Source organism: Bufo bufo, chromosome 2 (assembly GCF_905171765.1).
Source record: "Bufo bufo chromosome 2, aBufBuf1.1, whole genome shotgun sequence".
Classification (NCBI taxonomy): domain Eukaryota; kingdom Metazoa; phylum Chordata; class Amphibia; order Anura; family Bufonidae; genus Bufo; species Bufo bufo.
This window is the reverse complement of record NC_053390.1, coordinates 290100795-290124453: the sequence shown is the minus strand read 5'-3', so window position 1 is coordinate 290124453 and position 23659 is coordinate 290100795. Positions and strand designations below refer to the sequence as shown.

Genomic DNA, 23659 nt, shown 5'->3' with positions numbered 1-23659 from the left:
GATAAGATCTACCCGGTACCCTGCGGAAACTATGTCCTGGACCCAGGGGTCTGCAATCAACCGGCTCCAAGAGTCTTTGAAATGGGTAAGACGGCCCCCCACGGGAATCTGGGGGAGGGGTACGGGAAAATCTAGAGGAGACACTGCAGGGGCAGCAGGGCTTATCCAAGAGCCTCGAGGAGGCCCATAGTCAGGAGGGTTTTGCCTCCCTGGTGGACTTAAGGGGGGCGTCTCGGATATTTACGAGACGGCCCCCCCCCAATCTCTGCGCCTAGACTGCTGCCCAGGACAACCTCCGCCCTTCTTTTCCTGTCTGGGGCGTCCCCGAAAGGGCTGCTGGGGGAGGCTCTTCCCTTTTTTATCGGAGAGCCCCTCCATTATTTTGTCCAATTCGGACCCGAATAACCTATCTGGTTCGAAGGGGAGCCCACAAAGGTTAAACTTGGATGCGTTATCCGCGATCCACGGTTTCAGCCAGAGTGGTCTGCGAGCAGCTGAAACTAGGGCCATAGTTTTGGCGGCCAGCTTCAGCTGCATCTGGGAGGAATCAACTAAAAAGTCCATAGCCAGGTTGGCTGACTTGAAGGCTGCCAGGATGTCGTCTCTTGATACGCTCTGGTCCACATCCGTCTGGATTTGATTAAGCCTAGAGCGTAGATAGGTGGCTACCTCAGTGGCCGCAATGGAAGTAGACGCGGAGGCAGCGGCCGCCGCGTAACCCCTCCTAAGGGTGCACTCTGCCCTCCGGTCTAGAGGGTCCTGCAGGCTAGACCCATCGTCTGCAGGGACTAGAGTGCGCCGGGACAACTTGGCTATAGCCATGTCCACCTTGGGAACGGAACCCCACGATTCCACCAAGGGTTTAGCCATTGGGTACATGAGTCTGAATTTTCTGGTAAGCACTGGACCCTTCTCAGGCTTTTTTCACTCTGTGCGCATCACAGAGAGGAGGGTCTCATCCGCTCTAAAGACACGCTGTGTCCGACCGGCGGGATCGGAGGACTCCCCCATGTCAACATCCTGGTCCCCCGACCTGATGGACTTGAGTAACTTCTGCGTCTTTTCTGGAGGGAAAAAGCAAGAAGTAGATTCTTCTTCCTCAGAAGAAGAAGACCCCACTGAACAGGGGGTAGGTCTTTCGACCGGTGCGACCACCTCCATGGGAGTCTGAGAGGGACCTGGTAGCCTCTCATTAAGCAGCTGAACTACTCCCTTGATGGAATCATCCACGTATGTCTTGGTCCATTGGAACATCTCCTGCATCGTGGGTTCCGTGGATGCCGTGCGACAACTCTCACATCTGGAGTAAGGACAGCTGTCATCTAGGGGTGTGTTACATTCGTAACATGCCAAATGCTTCCTCTTGGCCCCAGCCTTCCGCTGATCCTGCTCCTTAGGGGAAGCCATAGTCTGTAATGGAAGAAACAAAACAGGTCATAACACCTACAATATCAGGAGGTGGAGAAAACCAGACCTTAAGGGGGCCCACCAGCACTAGAAGAAATAGAGCTGAAAGAAGAGGAAGTACAAAACCCAAGCAAAGCAATACTGCAGGAATATCACAAAGCACAGGAGAGCTCTGGAGCTAACTTGTGAAAGCAACGCAACCAGAGCACTGACTGATGGGCTCTGGGCGCTTAAAAGGAGGAAGCCCCGCCCAATGGGCGGGTTCCTGAAACGAGATCAGCACCACTCCCTTTTTTTTTTTTTTTTTTCTCTTGTAGAAAAACCAGAGCCTATACTGGCTCTACCTATACGAAAATTGTCTCCCCAGACTAATCCTAAGTCCAGGATGTCCTTCTAGGGAGCCAGTTTAAAAGAAAGGTGAGTTTTATACATCACCGCAATGCTTCGGAAAACCGGAAGTGACGTAGCGCACCTAGGGCGCGTCACTTCCGGAAAATGGCGGTGCCCATAGCGCCGCACACATGCGGTAACGGAGGGACGGAGCACAGTCTACAGATGATGAGAGAAGAGGGGAGGGGACGCCCCCCTCCCCGACGGTACCCCAGACCGAAATCGCCATGATCAGGCCTAAAATAAAGGCACTGAGATCCATAGAAAGCGAGCTAAGCTTAAGGAGGGGAAAAGAACCCCTAAGCAATCTTCAGCTCCCAGAGAGGGAGCGACACGCCAGTCCACCTGTCCAGAGGACAGAAAAAAACACGGTGGGCTGGGGGGTGATCTCCTCCCTTTCAGGGAGCTGAAGATCGTTTATTGGTTCTTGGGCTCATTAAAATTCCGCCGGTCCTACCAGTCCACAGGGGCAGTTAACCCCATCTGTGCTGCTGTTGAGGACGTAAGGGAACAGGTTCTTTGCAATAACCAAAGACAATTACCTCTCCCAACTGGTTCAGGACCCGACTAGAGGGACGGCCATACTGGACTTTAGTATTAACCAATAGACCTGACAGAACAACAGACGTGCAGGTTGGGGGACACCTGGGAAATAGTGACCAAAAAGTAATAACCTTCCAATTATCATTCAAAAGAGCGTTTCTACAGGGAGGAACAAAAATACCAAACTTCAAAAAAGCTAAATTTAGCCAACTAAGAGAGGCCATAGGCCTAACTAAATGGGATAAAGTCCTCACAAATAAAAATACAGCCACAAAATGGGATATCTTTAAAAGCATCCTAAAATCTCATTGTGAGAGGTACATACCGTATGGGAATAAAAGGTTAAGGAACAAAAAGAAACCAATGTGGATAAACAGAACTGTAAAGAAAGCAATAAATGACAAAAAGAAAGCATATAAAACACTAAAACAGGAGGGTAGCACGGAAGCACTGAAAAACTATAAGGAAAAAAATAGAACATGTAAAAAACAAATAAAAGCGGCCAAACTAGAGACCGAGAGATTAATTGCCAAAGAGAGTAAAACTAACCCTAAAATGTTCTTCAATTATATAAATGTTAAAAAGTATAAATCTGAAGGTGTCTGCCCTTTAAAGAGTAATGAGGGAGGAGTCGCAGAGAGCGACGAGGAGAAAGCAAAGCTGTTAAATATTTTTTCTCTCAAATGTATTCACTGAGGAAAATAAACTGTCAGATGAAATGCTGAATGTTGAAATAAATTCCCCATTAAAAGTGTCCTGTCTGACCCAGGAAGAAGTACATCAGCGACTTAAAAAGATTAAAATAGACAAATCGCCAGGATCGGATGGCATACACCCCCGTATCCTAAGGGAATTAAGTAATGTTATAGCCAGACCCTTATTTCTGATATTTGCAGATTCTATACTGACAGGGAATGTCCCACAGGATTGGCGCATGGCAAATGTGGTGCCAATATTCAAAAAGGGTCCAAAAACAGAGCCTGGAAACTATAGGCCGGTAAGTTTAACATCTGTTCTGGGTAAACTGTTGGAAGGTTTTCTGAGAGATGCTATGTTAGAGCATCTTAACGGAAATAAGCAAATAACGCCATATCAGCATGGCTTCGTGAGGGATCATGTCAAACTAATTTAATCAGTTTCTATGAGGAGGTAAGTTCTAGACTTGACAGCGGTGAATCAATGGATGTCGTGTATCTGGACTTCTCCAAAGCATTTGACACTGTACCACATAAAAGGTTAGTATATAAAATGAGAATGCTCGGACTGGGAGAAAACGTCTGTAAGTGGGTAAGTAACTGGCTCAATGATAGAAAACAGAGGGTGGTTATTAATGGTACACACTCAGATTGGGTCACTGTCACTAGTGGGGTACCTCAGAGGTCAGTATTGGGCCCTATTCTCTTCAATATATTTATTAATGATCTTGTAGAAGGCTTGCATAGTAAAGTATCAATTTTCGCAGATGACACTAAACTGTGTAAAGTAATTTACACTGAAGAGGACAGAATACTACTACAGAGGGATCTGGATAGATTGGAGGCTTGGGCAGATAAGTGGCAGATGAGGTTTAACACTGACAAATGTAAAGTTATGCACATGGGAAGGAATAATGCAAGTCACCCGTACATACTAAATGATAAAACACTCGGTAACACTGACATGGAAAAGGATCTAGGAATTTTAATAAACAGCAAACTAAGCTGCAAAAACCAGTGTCAGGCAGCTGCTGCCAAGGCCAATAAGACAATGGGTTGCATCAGAAGGGGCATAGATGCCCGTGATAAGAACATAGTCCTACCACTTTACAAATCGCTAGTCAGACCACACATGGAGTACTGTGTACAGTTCTGGGCTCCTGTAAACAAGGCAGACATAGCAGAGCTGGAGAAGGTCCAGAGGAGGGCAACTAAAGTAATAACTGAAATGGGGCAACTACAGTACCCTGAAAGATTATCAAAATTAGGGTTATTCACTTTAGAAAAAAAGACGACTGAGGGGAGATCTAATTAATATGTATAAATATATCAGGGGTCAGTACAGAGATCTATCCCATCATCTATTTATCCCCAGGACTGTGACTGTGACGAGGGGACATCCTCTGCGTCTGGAGGAAAGTAGGTTTGTACACAAACATAGAAAAGGATTCTTTACGGTAAGAGCAGTGAGACTATGGAACTCTCTGCCTGAGGAGGTGGTGATGGTGAGTACAATAAAGGAATTCAAGAGGGGCCTGGATGTATTTCTGGAGCGTAATAATATTACAGGCTATAGCTACTAGAGAGGGGTCGTTGATCCAGGGAGTTATTCTGATTGCCTGATTGGAGTCGGGAAGGAATTTTTTATTCCCCTAAAGTGAGGAAAATTGGCTTCTACCTCACAGGGTTTTTTTACCTTCCTCTGGATCAACTTGCAGGATGACAGGCCGAACTGGATGGACAGATGTCTTTTTTCGGCCTTATGTACTATGTTACTACTATAGTTACAAGAAAAAGTATGTGAACCCTTTGGAATTATATGGATTTCTGCACAAATTGGTCATAAAATGTGATCTGATCTTCATCTAAGTCACAACAATAGACAATCACAGTCTGCTTAAACTAATAACACACAAATAATTAAATGTTACCATGTTTCTATTGAACACACCATGTAAATATTCACAGTGTAGGTGGAAAAAGTATGTGAAACCTTGGATTTAATAACTGGTTGAACCTCCTTTGGCAGCAATAACTTCAACCAAACGTTTCCTGTAGTTGCAGATCAGACGTGCACAACGGCCAGGAGTAATTCTTGACCATTCCTCTTTACAGAACAGTTTCAGTTCAGCAATATTCTTGGGATGTCTGATGTGAATCGCTTTCTTGAGGTCATGCCACAGCATCTCAATCGGGTTGAGGTCAGGACTCTGACTGGGCCACTCCAGAAGGCGTATTTTCTTCTGTTTAAGCCTTTCTGTTGTTGATTTACTTCTATGCTTTGGGTCGTTGTCCTGTTGCAACACCCATCTTCTGTTGAGCTTCAGCTGGTGGACAGATGGCCTTAAGTTCTCCTGCAAAATGTCTTGATAAACTTGGGAATTCATTTTTCCTTCGATGATAGCAACCCGTCCAGGCCCTGACCCAGCAAACCAGCCGCAAACCATGATGCCCCCACCACCATACTTCACAGTTGAGATGAAGTTTTAGTGTTGGTGTGCTGTGCCTCTTTTTCTCCACACATAGTGTTGTGTGTTTCTTCCAAACAACTCAACTTTGGTTTCATCTGTCCACAGAATATTTTGCCAGAACTGCTGTGGAACATCCAGGTGCTTTTGTGCAAACTGTAAACGTGCAGCAATGTTTTTTTTGGACAGCAGTGGCATCCTCTGTGGTATCCTTCCATGAAATCCATTCTTGTTTAGTGTTTTACGTATCGTAGATTCGCTAACAGGGATGTTAGCATATGCCAGAGACTTTTGTAAGTCTTTAGCTGACACTCTAGGATTCTTCTTCACTTCATTGAGCAGTCTGCGCTGTGCTCTTGCAGTCATCTTTACAGGACGGCCACTCTAAGGGAGAGTAGCAGTAGTGCTGAACTTTCTCCATTTATAGACAATTTGTCTTACCGTGGACTGATGAACAGCAAGGCTTTTGGAGATACTTTTATAACCCTTTCCAGCTTTATGCAAGTCAACAATTCTTAATCGTAGGTCTTCTGAGAGCTCTTTTGTGCGAGGCATCATTCACATCAGGCAATGCTTCTTGTGAAAAGCAAACCCAGAACTGGTGTGTTTTTTTTATAGGGCAGGGCAGCTGTAACCAACACCTCCAATCTCATCTCATTGATTGGACTCCAGTTGGCTGACACCTCACTCCAATTAGCTCTTGGAGATGTCATTAGTCTAGGGGTTCACATACTTTTTCCACCTGCACTGTGAATCCTTACATGGTGCGTTCAATAAAAACATGGTAACATTTAATTCTTTGTGCGTTATTAGTTTAAGCAGACTGTGATTGTCTATGGTTGTGACTTAGATGAAGATCAGATCACATTTTATGACCAATTTGTGCAGAAATCCATATCATTCCAAAGGGTTCACATACTTTTTCTTGCAACTGTATGTTACTATATCTTTTCATGGGCCAACACTGAAGATATGACAAAGTAGTAAAGTAGTCAGTGTACAGCTCGTATAAGAGTGTAAATTTGGTGTGCCCTCTAAATAACTCAACATGCAGCCATTAATGTCGAAACCGCTGGCAACAAAAGTGAGTACACCCCTAAGTGAAAATGGTTGAATTGTGCCCAATTAGCCATTTTCCCTCCCGGTGTCACCTTAGTGTTACAAGGTCTTAGGTGTGAATGGTGAGCAGGTGTGTTAAATTTGGTGGACTGGCAGTACCACTACTCCCTGCTGCTAGAAAGTGAAGATAAAAAAGAGGAAGATGAACAAGGGAAGTCTTCCTGCATTCCTTCCTCAACCAGGTGAAGTGGCTGCTATAATTAGGAAACTTTACAGGTCAGTGGCTGTTTGAGTCACTGTGGCAGGTAGGTACTTTGCCATTCACTACCAAGTGGTTACTTCACTTTGCCCCTCCACCCCCCACAGAGCCCCTGGCAGGTTATGTCTCTCACTGCCCTTTCTATGCCACATCCGAGATCTGGCTGTTTTTGTCCTACCTGTGCTTGTCACAGAGTACTGCCACATCATGACATTCCCCAAATAGTCTTTGCCAACTAATCTCACTCCCCTGCACTGCCTCTCTCACCCATCGCTTTTTGTACCCCTTGTACCCCCCCCCCCCACGCCCCTACAGACCTGTCACTTTGGGCCCAACTACCCCTACAGAATTCTGCCAAATAGTGACTTAATAAGCATTTACATGAGGCTGTAGACTGACTGACAGCAGCAGTGACGCTAGACTGTGGGCTCTCAAGCGATAACATTTACACTACATTATGGACTGACCAATGGCAGCATTTACACTAGTCTGTGGACTACCTGGTGGCAGTGTTTACACTAGACTGTTGACTGACTGGTGGCAACATTTACACTAGACTGGACTGAGTGGTAGCAGTGTTTACTTTAGACTGGACTGACTGGCAGAGCATTTACATTAGCTTGTAAACTGACTGACACAACATTTACACTAGACTGTGGACTGACTGGTGGCAGCACTTGCATTAGACTATGGAGTGACTGGTGCAGCATTTACACTAGACTGTGGACTGACTGGTGCAGCATTTACATTAGACTATGGACTGACTGGTTCAGCATTTACACTAGACTGTGGACTGACTGGCACTACATTTATACTAGACTGCGGACTGACTGGCACAACATTTACACTAGAATGTAGACTGACTAGCGCAGCATTTACACTAGACTATGGACTGACTGGCGCAACATTTACACTAGACTGTGGACTGACTGGTGGCAGCACTTGCATTAGACTGTGAACTGACTGGCACAACATTTACAATAGACTGTGGACTGACTGGAGCAGCATTTACATTAGACTATGGACTGACTGGAGCAGCATTTACACTACATTGTAAACTGACTGGCACAACATTTACAATAGACTGTGGACTGACTACAGTCTAATGTAAATGCTGCGCTAGTCAGTCTACAGTCTAGTGTAAATGCTGTGCCAGACTGACTAGTGCAGCATTTATATTAGACTGTGAACTGACTGGTGCAGCATTTACACTACACTGTGAACTGACTTGCACAACATTTACACTAGACTGTAGACTGACTGGTGCAGCATTTACACTAGACTTTGGACTGACCGGAGCAGCAGTGACACTAGACCAGTGATGCCCAACCTACGGCCCACGGGCCAAAAGCGGCCCGCGAAGCCGTGTCATGCGGCCCGCGTGATGCTGCCTGTGCCTGCAATCTCCCCGCCCAGCGCCGCCTCCTAGCTAATTTATTCACTGCACTTGCCTCTGTGAAATTGAAGAGAAGCGCCGTAATCTCGCACAGGCACACTGGCAGAGGCATCGAAGTGCGCATGCAGCGTCTTCCTGGCCTCTGCCAGTGCGCCTGTGCGAGATTACGGCACTGAAGGGGGATATCTGTGGACGGCACTGAAGGAGGGATATCTGTGGACGGCACTGATGGGGGGATATCTGTGGACGGCACTGATGGGGGGATATCTGTGGACGGCACTGAAGGGGGATATCTGTGGACGGCACTGAAGTGGGGATATCTGTGGACGACACTGACGGGGGATATCTATGGACGACACTGACGGGGGATCTAGGGAGGGCTGTGGGAATGTTGGGGTGTGAGGTCCTGGAGGGGTGTTTGGGTGGGAGCTCTGGAAGGGGTGGGAGGTCCGATAGGTATGTGGGGGTGGGAGATCCGGGAGGGGGGGGACCATACATTTTTTTGCCATGGGGCCCAGTCATTTCTAGCTACGCCCCTGATTGTTAAGATTGGGCGGACACTGGAGAGATAGAGCGCCCTGCTGTAGGAGAAGCCGGCGGGAAATGAAAGGAGGAGGGGCCAGCTCCTGGTGGTGTCGGGCACACGGCGCAAGCATGGCGGTGGAGGATCTGACTGAAGCCTAAAGACCAGACATCAAGGTAGACCTGCAGAAGAAGGTGACAGCGCAGTATGTGATGTATACATGTGTGTAATGTATGTAGTGCAGTGTGTGATAATCACATACTGCACTACATACATTACACACATGTATACATCACATGCCCCCTCACAGTAATAATTCCAAGATATGTGCCCTCTTCACAGACTTAATGCTCACACATGCCCCCTCACAGTAGTTATGCCCAGATATGTGCCCCCTCACAGTAATAATGCCAAGATATGTGCCCTCTTCACAGACGTAATGCTCACACATGCCCCCTCACAGTAGTTATGCCCAGATATGTGCCCCCTCACAGTAGTTATGCCAAGATATGTGCCCCCTCACAGTAGTTATGCCCAGATATGTGCCCTCTCACAGACGTAATGCTCACACATGCCCCCTCACAGTAGTTATGCCCAGATATGTGCCCCCTCACAGTAGTTATGCCAAGATATGTGCCCCCTCACAGTAGTTATGCCCAGATATGTGCCCTCTCACAGTAATGCCAGATATGCGCCCTCTTCACAGTAGTTATGCTCACTAGTGCCCCCTCACAGTAGTTATGCACGGATATGTGCCCTCCTCACAGCTCACAGTAGTTATACCCTATGTGCCCTCCTCACAGTAGTTATACCCTGATATGTGCCCTCCTCACAGTAGTTATGCCCAGATATGTCCCCCCTCACAGTAGTTATGCCAGATATGTGCCCTCTTCACAGACGTAATGCTCACACATGCCCCTTCACAGCGTTTGCATTTCTTTCTGGCAAAGCTACCTGGTTCCGGCCCGCAAAATTTATACCAAGTCTAGTGCGGCCCTCAGACGAAAAATGGTTGGGCACCACTGCACTAGACTATGGACTGATTGGTGCAGCATTTACACTAGACTTTGTACTGACTAACACAGCATTATCCCCTTCCTGACTGCTATACGGCTATATACGTGCTACCTGCACATACCCCGTGCAGCTAGCGCGTGTATAAACGTCATGGCAGCTCTTTAATCCAAGCGCTGCAAAACGCTTGGATTAAAGCTTCAGCCCCTGGACTGCTGCTGTCACGGACAGTGTACAGTCCAGTAATACTGGCAAGGGACCAATCAGAATGGTCCCTTGCCGGGAGTCGCTCAGATTGGTTAGTCTGTGCAGACTAACCAATCAGATTGCGGCAATGTTAAAATGCCGGTTTCAGGCTCTGATCTGTACTCTGCAGTTCAGAGCCTGAAATCAGGCACTGGCTGCTGTGTTCCCCCAATATGTGTACCCCGATCTGTGCCCCCTGATGTCTTCCTGTGGCCTGTCTGCCCCTTGATGTCTTCCCCCATCTGTGCTGGCCCTGCCCTCATTTCGACCCCCTCCCCCCTTCCCCTGGTGGGTCCCCCTACTTTTTGTGATGGCGGCAGCTCCGTTCCTGAGCCACTGCCATCAGCAGCGAGTGTCAGCTGTATGCTGACACTCTGCTGTAACCCCTTTGATGCCGCGGCATCCAAGGGGTTAACAGAGGGAGGGGGCTCCCTCTCTCCACTATCGGGCTGCCGCACTGCGATGGCAGCGCCCTATGGTTGCCATGGCGTCCAGTGTTGCCATCTATCAGTGTAAAACTGATAGTATTATACTTTGCAATGCAAGAGTATAGTACAGCCATCAACCCCACTGGATCTTCAAGATCCAAGTGGGACTTGATAAAAAAGTGTGAAAATAGAAAAAGTACAAAAAATAAATAAATAAAAATGTAAATTTAAAATAAAATTAATTGCCTTTTCCTATATCTGCTCATTTATAAGAGATTAAAAAATGGAAAAAATAATAATAAACTACACATATTAGGTATCACCGAATCCGTAACGACCGGCTCTATAAATATATCACATGATCCACGCTGTCCGATAAACACCATAAAAATAAAAAATTAAAACTTTGTCAAAGCCATTTTTGGCACCCTACATAAAAAAAAGTGCAACACCAAGCGATCAAAAAGGCGTATGTACTACAAAATAGTACCAATAAAACCGTCACCTCATCCCGCCATAAGAAAATGATCTGCTCTATAAAAATGTCACAGGACCTAACCCTTCAGGTGAACGCTGTAAAAATAAATAAATAAAAACTGTTCCAAAACAACCAATTTTTTGGTCACCTTGCCCCATAAAGTGTAATAATAAATGATCAAAAAATCATATATACCCAAAAATGGTACCACTAAAAACATCAACTCTTTCTGCAAAAAACGAGTCCCTGCACAAGACAATCGGCAGGAAAATAAAAAAATAAGGCGTTCAGAAAATGACACAAAAAGATAATATTTTTTTTCAAAAACAACAAACAAAGACAGTAGAGATATGTAAGCCGTGTACCGGGGTGGGCTCCCCAGAATACAGAGAAGTCACAGACAAGGAAAGCGACACTGACACCAGCTTAACCACCTCAGCCCCCAGTGCTTAAACACCCTGAAAGACCAGGCCACTTTTTACACTTCTGACCTACACTACTTTTACCGTTTATTGCTCGGTCATGCAACTTACCACCCAAATGAATTTTACCTCCTTTTCTTCTCACTAATAGAGCTTTCATTTGGTGGTATTTCATTGCTGCTGACATTTTTACTTTTTTTGTTATTAATCAAAATTTTACGATTTTTTTGCAAAAAAATGACATTTTTCACTTTCAGTTGTAAAATTTTGCAAAAAAAAACGACATCCATATATAAATTTTGCTCTAAATTTATTGTTCTACATGTCTTTGATAAAAAAAAAAATGTTTGGGTAAAAAAATGGTTTGGGTAAAAGTTATAGCGTTTACAAACTATGGTACAAAAATGTGAATTTCCGCTTTTTAAAGCAGCTCTGACTTTCTGAGCACCTGTCATGTTTCCTGAGGTTCTACAATGCCCAGACAGTACAAACACCCCACAAATGACCCCATTTCGGAAAGTAGACACCCTAAGGTATTCGCTGATGGGCATAGTGAGTTCATAGAACTTTTTATTTTTTGTCACAAGTTAGCGGAAAATGATGATTTTTTTTTATTTTATTTTTTTTCTTACAAAGTCTCATATTCCACTAACTTGTGACAAAAAATAAAAACTTCCATGAACTCACTATGCTCATCAGCGAATACCTTGGGGTCTCTTCTTTCCAAAATGGGGTCACTTGTGGGGTAGTTATACTGCCCTGGCATTCTAGGGGCCCAAATGTGTGGTAAGGAGTTTGAAATCAAATTCTGTAAAAAATGACCAGTGAAATCCGAAAGGTGCTCTTTGGAATATGGGCCCCTTTGCCCACCTAGGCTGCAAAAAAGTGTCACACATCTGGTATCTCCGTATTTAGGAGAAGTTGGGGAATGTGTTTTGGGGTGTCATTTTACATATACCCATGCTGGGTGAGAGAAATATCTTGGCCAAATGCCAACTTTGTATAAAAAAATGGGAAAAGTTGTCTTTTGCCGAGATATTTCTTTCACCCAGCATGGGTATATGTAAAATGACACCCCAAAACACATTCCCCAACTTCTCCTGAATACGGAGATACCAGATGTGTGACACTTTTTTGCAGCCTAGGTGGGCAAAGGGGCCCATATTCCAAAGAGCACCTTTCGGATTTCACTGGTCATTTTTTACAGAATTTGATTTCAAACTCCTTACCACACATTTGGGCCCCTAGAATGCCAGGACAGTATAACTACCCCACAAGTGACCCCATTTTGGAAAGAAGACACCCCAAGGTATTTTGTGATGGGCATAGTGAGTTCATGGAAGTTTTTATTTTTTGTCAAAAGTTAGTGGAATATGAGACTTTGTAAGGGAAAAAAATAAAAATTAAAAAATCATCATTTTCCGCTAACTTGTGACAAAAAATATAAATTTCTAGGAACTCGCCATGCCCCTCACGGAATACCTTGGGGTGTCTTCTTTCCAAAATGGGGTCACTTGTGGGGTAGTTATACTGCCTTGGCATTTTCCAGGGGCCCTAATGTGTGGTAAGTAGGTAAATGACCTGTGAAATCCTAAAGGTGCTCTTTGGAATGTGGGCCCCTTTGCCCACCTAGGCTGCAAAAAAGTGTCACACATGTGTTATCGCCGTACTCAGGAGAAGTTGGGGAATGTGTTTTGAGGTGTCTTTTTACATATACCCATGCTGGGTGAAAGAAATATCTCGGCAAAAGACAACTTTTCCCATTTTTTTATACAAAGTTGGCATTTGACCAAGATATTTATCTCACCCAGCATGGGTATATGTAAAATGACACCCCAAAACACATTGCCCAACTTCTCCTGAATACGGCGATACCACATGTGTGACACTTTTTTGCAGCCTAGATGCGCAAAGGGGCCCACATTCATTTTATGAGGGTATTTTTTGATATTTGGATCCCAGACTTCTTCTCATGCTTTAGGACCCCTAGAATGCCAGGGCAGTATAAATACCCCACATGTGACCCCATTTTGGAAAGAAGACACCCCAAGGTATTCAATGAGGGGCATGGCGAGTTCATAGAAAATTTTCTTTTTGGCACAAGTTAGCATAAAAAATTTATTTATTTTTTTCTCACAAGGTCTCCCTTTCCGCTAACTTGGGACAAAAATTTCAATCTTTCATGGACTCAATATGCCCCTCACGGAATACCTTGGGGTGTCTTCTTTCCGAAATGGGGTCACATGTGGGGTATTTATACTGCCCTGGCATTCTAGGGGCCCTAAAGCGTGAGAAGAAGTCTGGAATATAAATGTCTAAAAAAATTTACGCATTTGGATTCCGTGAGGGGTATGGTGAGTTCATGTGAGATTTTATTTTTTGGCACAAGTTAGTGGAATATGAGACTTTGTAAGAAAAAAATATATAATTTCCGCTAACTTGGGCCAAAAAAATGTCTGAATGGAGCCTTACAGGGGGGTGATCAATGACAGGGGGGTGATCAATGACAGGGGGGTGATCAGAGAGTCTATATGGGGTGATCACCCCCCTGTCATTGATCACCCCCCTGTAAGGCTCCATTCAGATGTCCGTATGTGTTTTGCGGATCCGATCTATCTATCCGTGGATCCGTAAAAATCATACGGACATCTGAATGCAGCCTGACAGGGGGGTGATCAATGACAGGGGGGGTGATCAATGACAGGGGGGTGATCAGGGAGTCTATATGGGGTGATCACCCCCCCTGGAAGGCTCCAGGGAGACGCCTGTATGTGTTTTGCGGATCCGATCCATCTATCAGTGGATCCGTAAAAATCATGCGGACATCTGAATGGAGCTTTACAGGGGTGTGATCAATGACAGGGGGGTAATCAATGACAGGGGGGTGATGAGGGAGTCTATATGGGGTGATCACCACAGTCATTGATCACGCCCCTGTAAGGCTCCATTCAGACGTCCGTATGCGTTTTGCGGATCCGATCCATCTATCAGTTGATCCGTAAAAATCATGCGGACGTCTGAATGGAGCTTTACAGGGGTGTGATCAATGACAGGGGGGTGATCAGGGCGTCTATATGGGGTGATCACCACAGTCATTGATCACGCCCCTGTAAGGCTCCATTCAGACGTCCATATGCGTTTTGCGGATCCGATCCATCTATCAGTGGATCCGTAAAAATCATGCGGACGTCTGAATGGAGCTTTACAGGGGTGTGATTAGTGACAGGGGGGTAATCAATGACAGGGGGGTGATCAGGGAGTCTATATGGGGTGATCACCACAGTCATTGATCACGCCCCTGTAAGGCTCTATTCAGACGTCCCTATGCTTTTTGCGGATCCGATCCATCTATCAGTGGATCCGTAAAAATCATGCGGACATCTGAATGGAGCTTTACAGGGGTGTGATCAATGACAGGGGGGTAATGAATGACAGGGGGGTGATCAGGGAGTCTATATGGGGTGATCACCACAGTCATTGATCACGCCCCTGTAAGGCTCCATTCAGACGTCCGTATGCGTTTTGCGGATCCGATCCATCTATCAGTGGATCCGTAAAAATCATGCGGACATCTGAATGGAGCTTTACAGGGGGGTGATCAATGACAGGGGGGTAATCAATGACAGGGGGGTGATCAGGGAGTCTATATGGGCTGATCAGGGGTGATCAAGGGTGATCAAGGGGTTAATAAGTGACAGGGGGGGGGTGTAGTGTAGTGGTGCTTGGTGCAACATATTACTGAGCTACCTGTGTCCTCTGGTGGTCGATCCAAACAAAGGGGACCACCAGAGGACCAGGTAGCAGGTATATTAGACGCTGTTATCAAAACAGCGTCTAATATACCTGTTAGGGGTTAAAAAAATCACATCTCCAGCCTGCCAGCGAACAATCGCCGCTGGCAGGCTGGAGATCCACTCTCTTACCTTCCGTTCCTGTGAACGCGCGCGCCTGTGTGCGCGCGTTCACAGGAAATCTCGCGTCTCGCGAGAGGACGCGCCGGCGCGTCCACCCAGAAGAGCAGGGCCGCCACAAAGACGCAATCCTGCGTACGGCGGTCCTGAGGAGGTTAATATGCAAGAACAGAAAACTTTACTTAAAAGACAAGTAATAACATAAGCATCACCAAAGCAATACAAACATGCATAGAAAAGCATGCATTTGATTTTGCCTGTTTATACATCTTGTTCTTAGGTGATGCGGCATTGTAGCACATGTGTTGCCATACACCCGCTGCGCACCTGTTGTTCAATTGTCACCCTCCTCCATTGATAAGTATAGGTGTCCACATCCTATTTCAGTAATTACACCCCTATGGTTTTTTTCTATAGGGTGTCTGTCCTCACCAGTGGTCATGTGTGATCACTTGTCTGCACCAGGGATCTTCTTGGATCGCCCGGCCACTCTCTGGTTCACTTACATATCCAGCTGTCAAGGACCGCCGTTAATATTTCCCCATATTATTTTCAGCGCGGCTGTGCTTTTCCCGGGGTGTACCCTCGTTCCTCCTGGCTCTCCAGCTGATTGGCGATGTCAGAGCTGTCTCTCGCCTGGTTGGCTGAGGGAGAGGAGGCACGCCCGCTGGGTGAGGTGTTTGCCCTTTAAATCGTGGCATATTGGCGGCCGCTTCGCGGCTATCTTATTGCTGAGGCTCACACTAGAGCCACTTTAGAACGCAGACTCTCACACTAGAGAAGTGCGGCTCAGGCAGGTTCCATCTTTTGGTGTTTTTCTCTATATCCTGTCTCCTGAGGAAGTGTAGTAACTTAGCGCTCTCCCTCTCCCTTTCTTTTCCGGCGCCTTCTCCCTGTCCCTGCATCTCAACGTCATGTCCGGCAAGCTGCACCGCCGTCCGGGGAGGAGACTCAGGGGGAGGAGACTCAAGGGAGGGTAGGGCTGGCAGCAAGGAAACTTAACACTGGGGGGCGGGCCCCGGGCCTGCCGCCCGGGTTATACAGGCACAGCACTACTGCAGGGCGGGTCCACAGGTGGCTGGGGAGGAGACTCAGGGGGAAGAGACTCAAGGGAGGGTAGGGCTGGCAACAAGGAAAGTCAACACTGGGGGGCGGACCCCGGGCCGGCTGCCCGGGTTATACAGGCACAGCACTACTGCAGGGCGGGTCCACAGGCGGCCGGGCCCCCTGGAGTGCCGGGCCCGGTCGCAAGTGCGACCCCTGTATGTACGCCACTGGCACTATGGCAGCTATGGTTACGTTTAAAAAGAATAAAATAATGGGGGTCCCCATCAGATCTTTACCCAGGGACCTTCTCAATGCTTAATCCAGTCCTGTGGGGGACACAGAGAAAAGAGTCATATATGCCACAAATATCCAATAGATCTGGGTCCCCTCATGCCCATCTTGTGACTGCTGTGAATGGAGAGGTTTTCATACATAGGCAATTCTCTCCATTAACTTAAAAGGAATTACTGAAAATAGAAGCGTAAGCTTACCCCAGCACAAAGGGTATTACGACTGGCATCTAATGCTATTTTTACATATTAACTTTCGAGTGTAACATGAATGTACAAATATCATTAATATTTTTCAACTGAAAATACATGTAAATATGCGTACAAACATTGTCATAGTTTTTATATGTGCTACTATGATCACAGCTTTCCATGGAATCAGTTCTATGTGCAATTTAATAAAACACAAGCTTACTGCAAAATTTTATGGATCAACTCTTTCCTTGGGGTTGTTGTGCAGTTCTGAGGCACATGTGTGAACATGGATTCAGTGCCATCTGGATTCTACTTACTTTGTCTGCAGGTATCAGGCCTAATGAGGTATAAATAATTTTACTGATCTAAAGTTCTAAAAAGGTGACTTTAAACCCATGACTATGGTGAACCATACAGTGTAGATAATTTGCTGCAGCCTTGGGACATTGATAATACTAATTTACTCTAATATTGTCACAGTGAGAAGTGGGGGAAAACTCCCCACCAAATAGTGTAGGAAAACGGGGAAGCAGCTATGCCTGAAAACCAGGAAAAGGGAGAAGGTCACCTCCTAAAGCCGCCCTAATCATGGTCCTGACTCCTAACTGTATGAGCAGACCCAGATGGTAGGTGGGCTCATACACAGGAACCTCAGACCCTGAGTCGCCCTGAAGATCCCTGAAATAAGGTTAGGAGCAGGAGACGACCTGTTCATCCAGACACAGATGAACAGGAGTCTCCAACGGCCTAGCTGCAAGGAAAGGACAGCCAGTGAACAGCCACTGAAACGGCAGGTAAGAGCCCAGAAACAACACGCACTTACCTGCCGCAGCCACAACGACAACTGGACCCCCATGCAGACAGAAAGCATGGCGGCCCCAGGCAGAGCTGCTCACCAACTAGTGATTCCCCCTCCGGGGAACCCTGACACCCCCTTCCAGAGCTTATGTGTCTAGCAAACATTCTGGAAGACAGACACCACATGGCAGACATGTAACGACAGCTAGACATACAACAGACCCCGCACATAACCCACACCAAACATAGATACAAGGGAAGGAAAAGACATAGGGGAGACATCAAGGTGACATTGATGTCTAGCTAGGAGACCCTCCCACTGGACAGATGGTATATCCAGGAAAGGAGCGAAACTTCAGCTAACACAAAGGCTGAAGGCAACTGACCTCAAGCTCACAACACAACATATAAAGAGCCAAGAGGCCACACTGAAGGCACACCCAAATCCACACCAGCCAGATAATTAACCCCTCCGGCACCAGACAGGGAAGGACCCTGGGGAAAGGAGGAGCCACCTATATGCCGCAACAACACGTTGCCGCAGGCAACAGCATGTACGGCAACCGTGTCAAGGCGCACACAACAGAGACCGTGACAAATATCTCTGTGTTCTTTTCAAAAGGCATTTGTAAAATCTCTCCTAAAGGTCCTATAACACCAGGGGTGCACAATCTGCAGCCCGGGAGCCACATGCAGCCCTCAATATCATTCGGTTACCATCTGGTAACATACATGTATGTCTATGTCTTGTCGGTGCTCACATGTATTTTTCATGTATTCGCCCATTAGATGGGAGTCCTGACATTTATGATATATACTGTATGTTCGATATGCCATAAATACAGTATTTCAGTTGGTAATAAGCTTTTAAGTTTTACTTTCGGCCCTTGGGATTGGTTCATTCTGACAGTGTGGCCCCAGCTAGAAAAGCTTGTGCACCCCTGTTTTACACGGACCGTAATCAAGCTGATTATTAGGAAGAAATTAAATGTTCCTGGTAATTTCCTGATTGCCCAGCAGAGATGAATCTACATTTATCCCCATATCTCCTCTGTATGGGGATAAGCAGTCGTTACAGTGATCAGTTGTCCCTCTTGGAAATCATCGTTCCTGGGCAGCAGATCCCTGTTTAGACAGTACAATCTGCTGCACAGTAATGATGAGTTCACACATAGTCTGTCTGATAAAAAGAACTGGACAGAATATCTGATAATGAGTTGGTCTTTCTGCATCAGTGTTCTTACCTTTTATATAGCATCTTACATTAGAATCGGCGGTGGATACTCTGAAGATATGTAGAGGCCGACACCAGTGTCTAAAACGCCTGTCTTAATAAATGTGCCCCATAATTTGTAAAATGTAAATGTCTGTTATTCCATTATATTGATTACTTTTTTTTCTTTCAGAAACCCTACATCCTTCCAGTGTCACTCATCTTCACTTCATGAATCCACTTTACCTGGATCCAATTTCTCTTTAAATTCTGAATTGAACTGCCTCCCACGCCATAACCTTATGTTTCTTAAAACTCACAAGACAGGCAGTAGCACAATCCTTAACATCTTGTTCCGTTATGGAGAGAAGCATCGTCTCCGGTTTGCCTTCCCTCGTGGACGCAATGATTTTGACTACCCTAGCTATTTCCAGCGATGGCAAGTTGAGGGATACCATCCTGGCTTATGTTATAATATAATTTGCAATCACCTGCGATACCACCATTCAGAGGTAAACCTGCTAATACCCCCACATACAGTGTTTGTCACTGTGCTGAGAAATCCAGCTCTTCTTTTTGAATCTTCATTTCAGTACTTTGCACGTATTGTACCCTTAACTTGGAAGTTATCAGGTGCTACAAGTGAGCAGAAGATGGACACCTTCTTGCTCAACCCAAGGAACTACTATGACTCAAATGGATTCAATGCTCACTACCTGCATAACTTGCTGACATTTGACCTTGGCTATGACAATGAAATGGATATTGAAGACTCTGCAGTATCAAATTTACTTAAGCAACTTGATAGTCGCTTTCATTTGGTTATGCTGTTAGAGTATTTTGATGAGTCTTTGCTGCTCTTGCGTGACTTGATGTGTTGGAACATGGATGACATTCTTTACTTTAAACTTAATGCCCGAAAAGACTCTACTGGCTCACGTTTAAGCCCAGAGATATACCGACTAGCTCAGGAATGGAATGCACTAGACACACTTATCTACCAACATTTCAATGCAACATTCTGGAAAAAGGTAGAGAAGTATGGAGTGGAGAGGATGAAAATGGATGTCCTAGAATTAAGGAGGCGAAATGAAGAACTTAAACAAGAGTGCATTGCAGGAGGTGGCCCAGTAGATGCCAGCAAGATACAGGAATCTGGCCTTCAGCCGTGGCAACCTTTGGGGAAAATATCTATCCAAGGATATAACCTCCGAAAAAACATTTCACCCAAACACAGACAGCTGTGTAGGAATATGCTGACTCCTGAATTACAGTACATGAGCCGGCTGGGGGCAGACCTGTGGGTCACACGACTATGGAGTAAAATTAGAGCCCTGCTGAACTGGTGACTGGTGGATAGAGAAGAAATTATTATGTGCTTCAAATATGCTGGGACCTACATGCAGTATTTGAGTTGACCAAGAGGCAATAAAAGCAAGCTGAGATAACAGCAGGATGCTATAAAGAGTCAACGCTTTGTGATGATGTTACGTTATAACCGTTCATGTATTTGTCTAGAATCTGTATTTTAGGCATGGTATTTTAACTGCGTAAAATAGCTTCTGAACAGGGTGTCTTTGTACCAGTGAAAGTGCACTGGTTTCAATTCATGGCTCTGACTCAGTCACGTCAGATGGACAGCTGGGAGGATTTTATGAATATAGTCTTTATAAAAATCAAAAAACCATTAGAATTGCTCTCACTTTGGGACGACAGGGGTGGATAATGTATCTTTATGGTCATGTATGAAGCCCCAGCTCCAGGACTAATTGTGTATGCTTTAAACTAATGTTTTTTTGTAGTCCTTTTGGAATTGTTCAGTTTTATTATCATATAGAAGCTCAGCAAGATGACTCTATCCATTAGGGATGTCTCGATCTTTCAGCACAATAAAGATTAGCAATAGACCTCATTTTACAATTGCATTTTGAGATCACAGTGTTTTAGGTGTGTATTTATATGTGTGTTTATACAGAGCTGCAAATGGCATAAATGTGCAGTCACTTGAAGCAACCAGTTAGATAATATAATTATAATATCTTGGACTAAAATGAATAGTTACTTTCTGATTGGTTGAAACCGATATGGACGACAGATGTACATACTATGCTCTATGTAAGCTTTTTTTTGTTAAATAAACCTAAAGATTGTTTGTCTTGTTGTGCAGTTATATAAGCCAAGAAAAACTTTCAGGGTCGTAAGAGTTATCTGGGATCTATACCTGTACGGTCATTGTACAGGGTGACTGACCATAGGGTCAGAGCTATAGGCGCAGGGGTGTTTGCCTTTACTACGTATAAACATCAAATTACCGTTAGCTCCCAACAATTCAATTGCTGTGTGTTACAAGCTCAAAACAAGAGTACACAGCAATATAATATATAACGTACATATTTTATTATTCAAATATACAAAAATATATATATAAAATATATATATATCTATAAAAATTCCAGTACTAGCAGCATACATACACAGGAATAAAGAAAACCGGACCACATCAAAATGTCATATGTCAATCTATACAACCCCTGGATGAAAGATATTCATGTTCAATTTCCTTTTACACAACCTAGACAAATAGGAAAGAGGAACATTAGGTTTACCCCAAACTGCAAAGTGTACCCTCCTTGTTGGAAAAAGTCAGAGGAAAAATTCCAATATAAATAACAAATAAAGTGCATAGTGCAATAAAATAGACAATTCATCAAAGAGTAATATATAGCATAATACCGACCAATGTAGTCCTGTCACCGACACGCGTTTCGCAGTCGCTTCCTCAGGGAATAAAGGTATAGTGTGCTCATTATCCTTATATACCCTACTAATTGAAACATCTAAAACAAGTGTGAAATACCTTTAGAAAATGTGCAGACATATGTACTTAGGGTGTGGATATGGCGTGCGTTCGCTGGAATGCATGATGTCGCATTCGGTTCCTAGTAGGGAACCATCTCCTGGTTATCTCACTAGAGATCCACCCACAAATGGTGGAAAGTGAATATATAAAAATGGAAGGGAGAGGCTGAAATTCATAATAAGGTGCCGATTTAGACATCCATAAATATAAATATATTCTAGGAGGAGGCGGATCAGAGGAGCAATCCACAGTGGAACACATATACCCAAGCCGGATATCCGGCATGCGCACCACCGTAGAACGTAGATCCCAATCCACCCTCTCCAGGCGTCTGATTGCATTCCAAACTGGAATGCATCATTCACTACAGCATCACAATAGCTGTAGGAATACACTGACCATCAATGTGCATCAATCGACCATATTGAAAAGATATGCACATAAGTTCATAGTTATATTGTCATGATTATTGATGATGATAAGTTGGCTATAATCGCAATACTATAAATCAATTCATAAAAAATATATATATATTGTGCTAAAGTGTATAGAAAAGTCTTGGAAGGGGTGTATATCTCACCCAGGCTCCTCAACTGGGTGAGGTAAGTAAAATCCAGAAATCTAAAGTGGTTTCAGCAAGGTGTAGCTTGCTGAGACAGTTTTGTTTAAAAGTTCAAGGGCTGGATTTTATTTGGACTGGGAAGGTAGGTTTGGTAGTGGGACCTCCCCCATTCCAGGGCAGGTTTTCCCCTAGCCTGAGGGATCCCCAGGAGTAGCCAGCTGGGATCATTAGGGGGAAATAAAAACACATCCCAGGCTGTAAGTCTGGGAGAGTTATGCCTTGCTGGCTAGAGACACCAGATTCTCTTGTGTGTGACCTGCGCTCAATAGGTGAGCTAGAAACTAATCTGTATTAGTTAGAGCCCAGACGAGCAGGAGTTTATTTTGTTTGGCTTTTGTTTTGTGGTGCTGGAACTTCACCGTACCTAGTGGATTATAACTGGGTTTGCCTGTAAATTGCTGAAATGTCATAAAATAAAGCACCAATTTGGACTTTAATCCTGTTGTCTGCAAACAAATCTGTCACCGCCTCCCTGCTTGAGAGAGCAACCCCTTACAATATAATAAAGCCTTATTTATATCATAATAATATCAGTGAATCAAAATACAATGAAAATATATTTAAAAAAATCACCACAGCACATGATGACACCCACTATATCGCATGTTATAACTATATTTGTATAAGACACATAATAACAGTGAATGCTGTAATTATTTTTAAATAAATAACAGTTACATACCATGATTTTATTAATGTCAGTGACCCATTATTATTTGCATACCAAATTATATATAATTACTCAATTGCATACCATAATTATATATAATTACTCCCTAAATTCATACCCTACTTAGTGTATACAAATAATATATATATAAAGTGCAAAATTGCCGCAAACGTGACCATGCAAAGTGACAGTGACAATGCACAGTGCTCAAAACTCAACAATAAATACTTCAAATGTGTCAATGCATAAGTGAAAAAATAAATACAAGTATTAAATATGTGTGAAAAACCCTCCAATTCTTATATAATCAACATGGACATGTAATATAATAATATTTCAAATAGCTAAGATAGATGTTGTTCTTGATTGATGGTCTATGGTATAGCTTTTTCATTCAATCCTTCCCTTTTATGTATCCTTTGCTATCTTTGTTTCAATAGCTTTCTCTTCTGTGTCTTTTTTTGCAGGAGCAATTGAAAATCCCAAACCAGTCCCTATTCGAGCACATAAATCCCTCCACCTTTAGGAGAGAGCTGTCTCCTCTCTCCTATTGGTCTAGGTAGTGTAAAAGGAAATTGAACATGAATATCTTTCAACCAGGTTGTATAGATTGACATATGACATTTTGATGTGGTCCGGTATTCTTTATTCCTGTGTATGTATGCTGCTAGTACTAGATTTTATATATATATATATATATATATATATATATATATATATATACA

General features: G+C 44.4%; 1 protein-coding gene across 1 annotated transcript in view; it reads left to right on the top strand.

Annotated features, from left to right (window-relative positions):
- GAL3ST1 (galactose-3-O-sulfotransferase 1) overlaps positions 1-20459 on the top strand; it is a 152243-nt gene extending 131784 nt beyond the window's left edge. Inside the window, exon 3 of the mRNA XM_040416709.1 lies at positions 18976-20459. Within this exon, the coding sequence (XP_040272643.1) occupies positions 18976-20131 (1156 nt within the window). The 3' untranslated portion in view covers positions 20132-20459. The remainder of the gene's footprint in view (positions 1-18975) is intronic.
- Positions 20460-23659: the final 3200 nt, after the last annotated feature.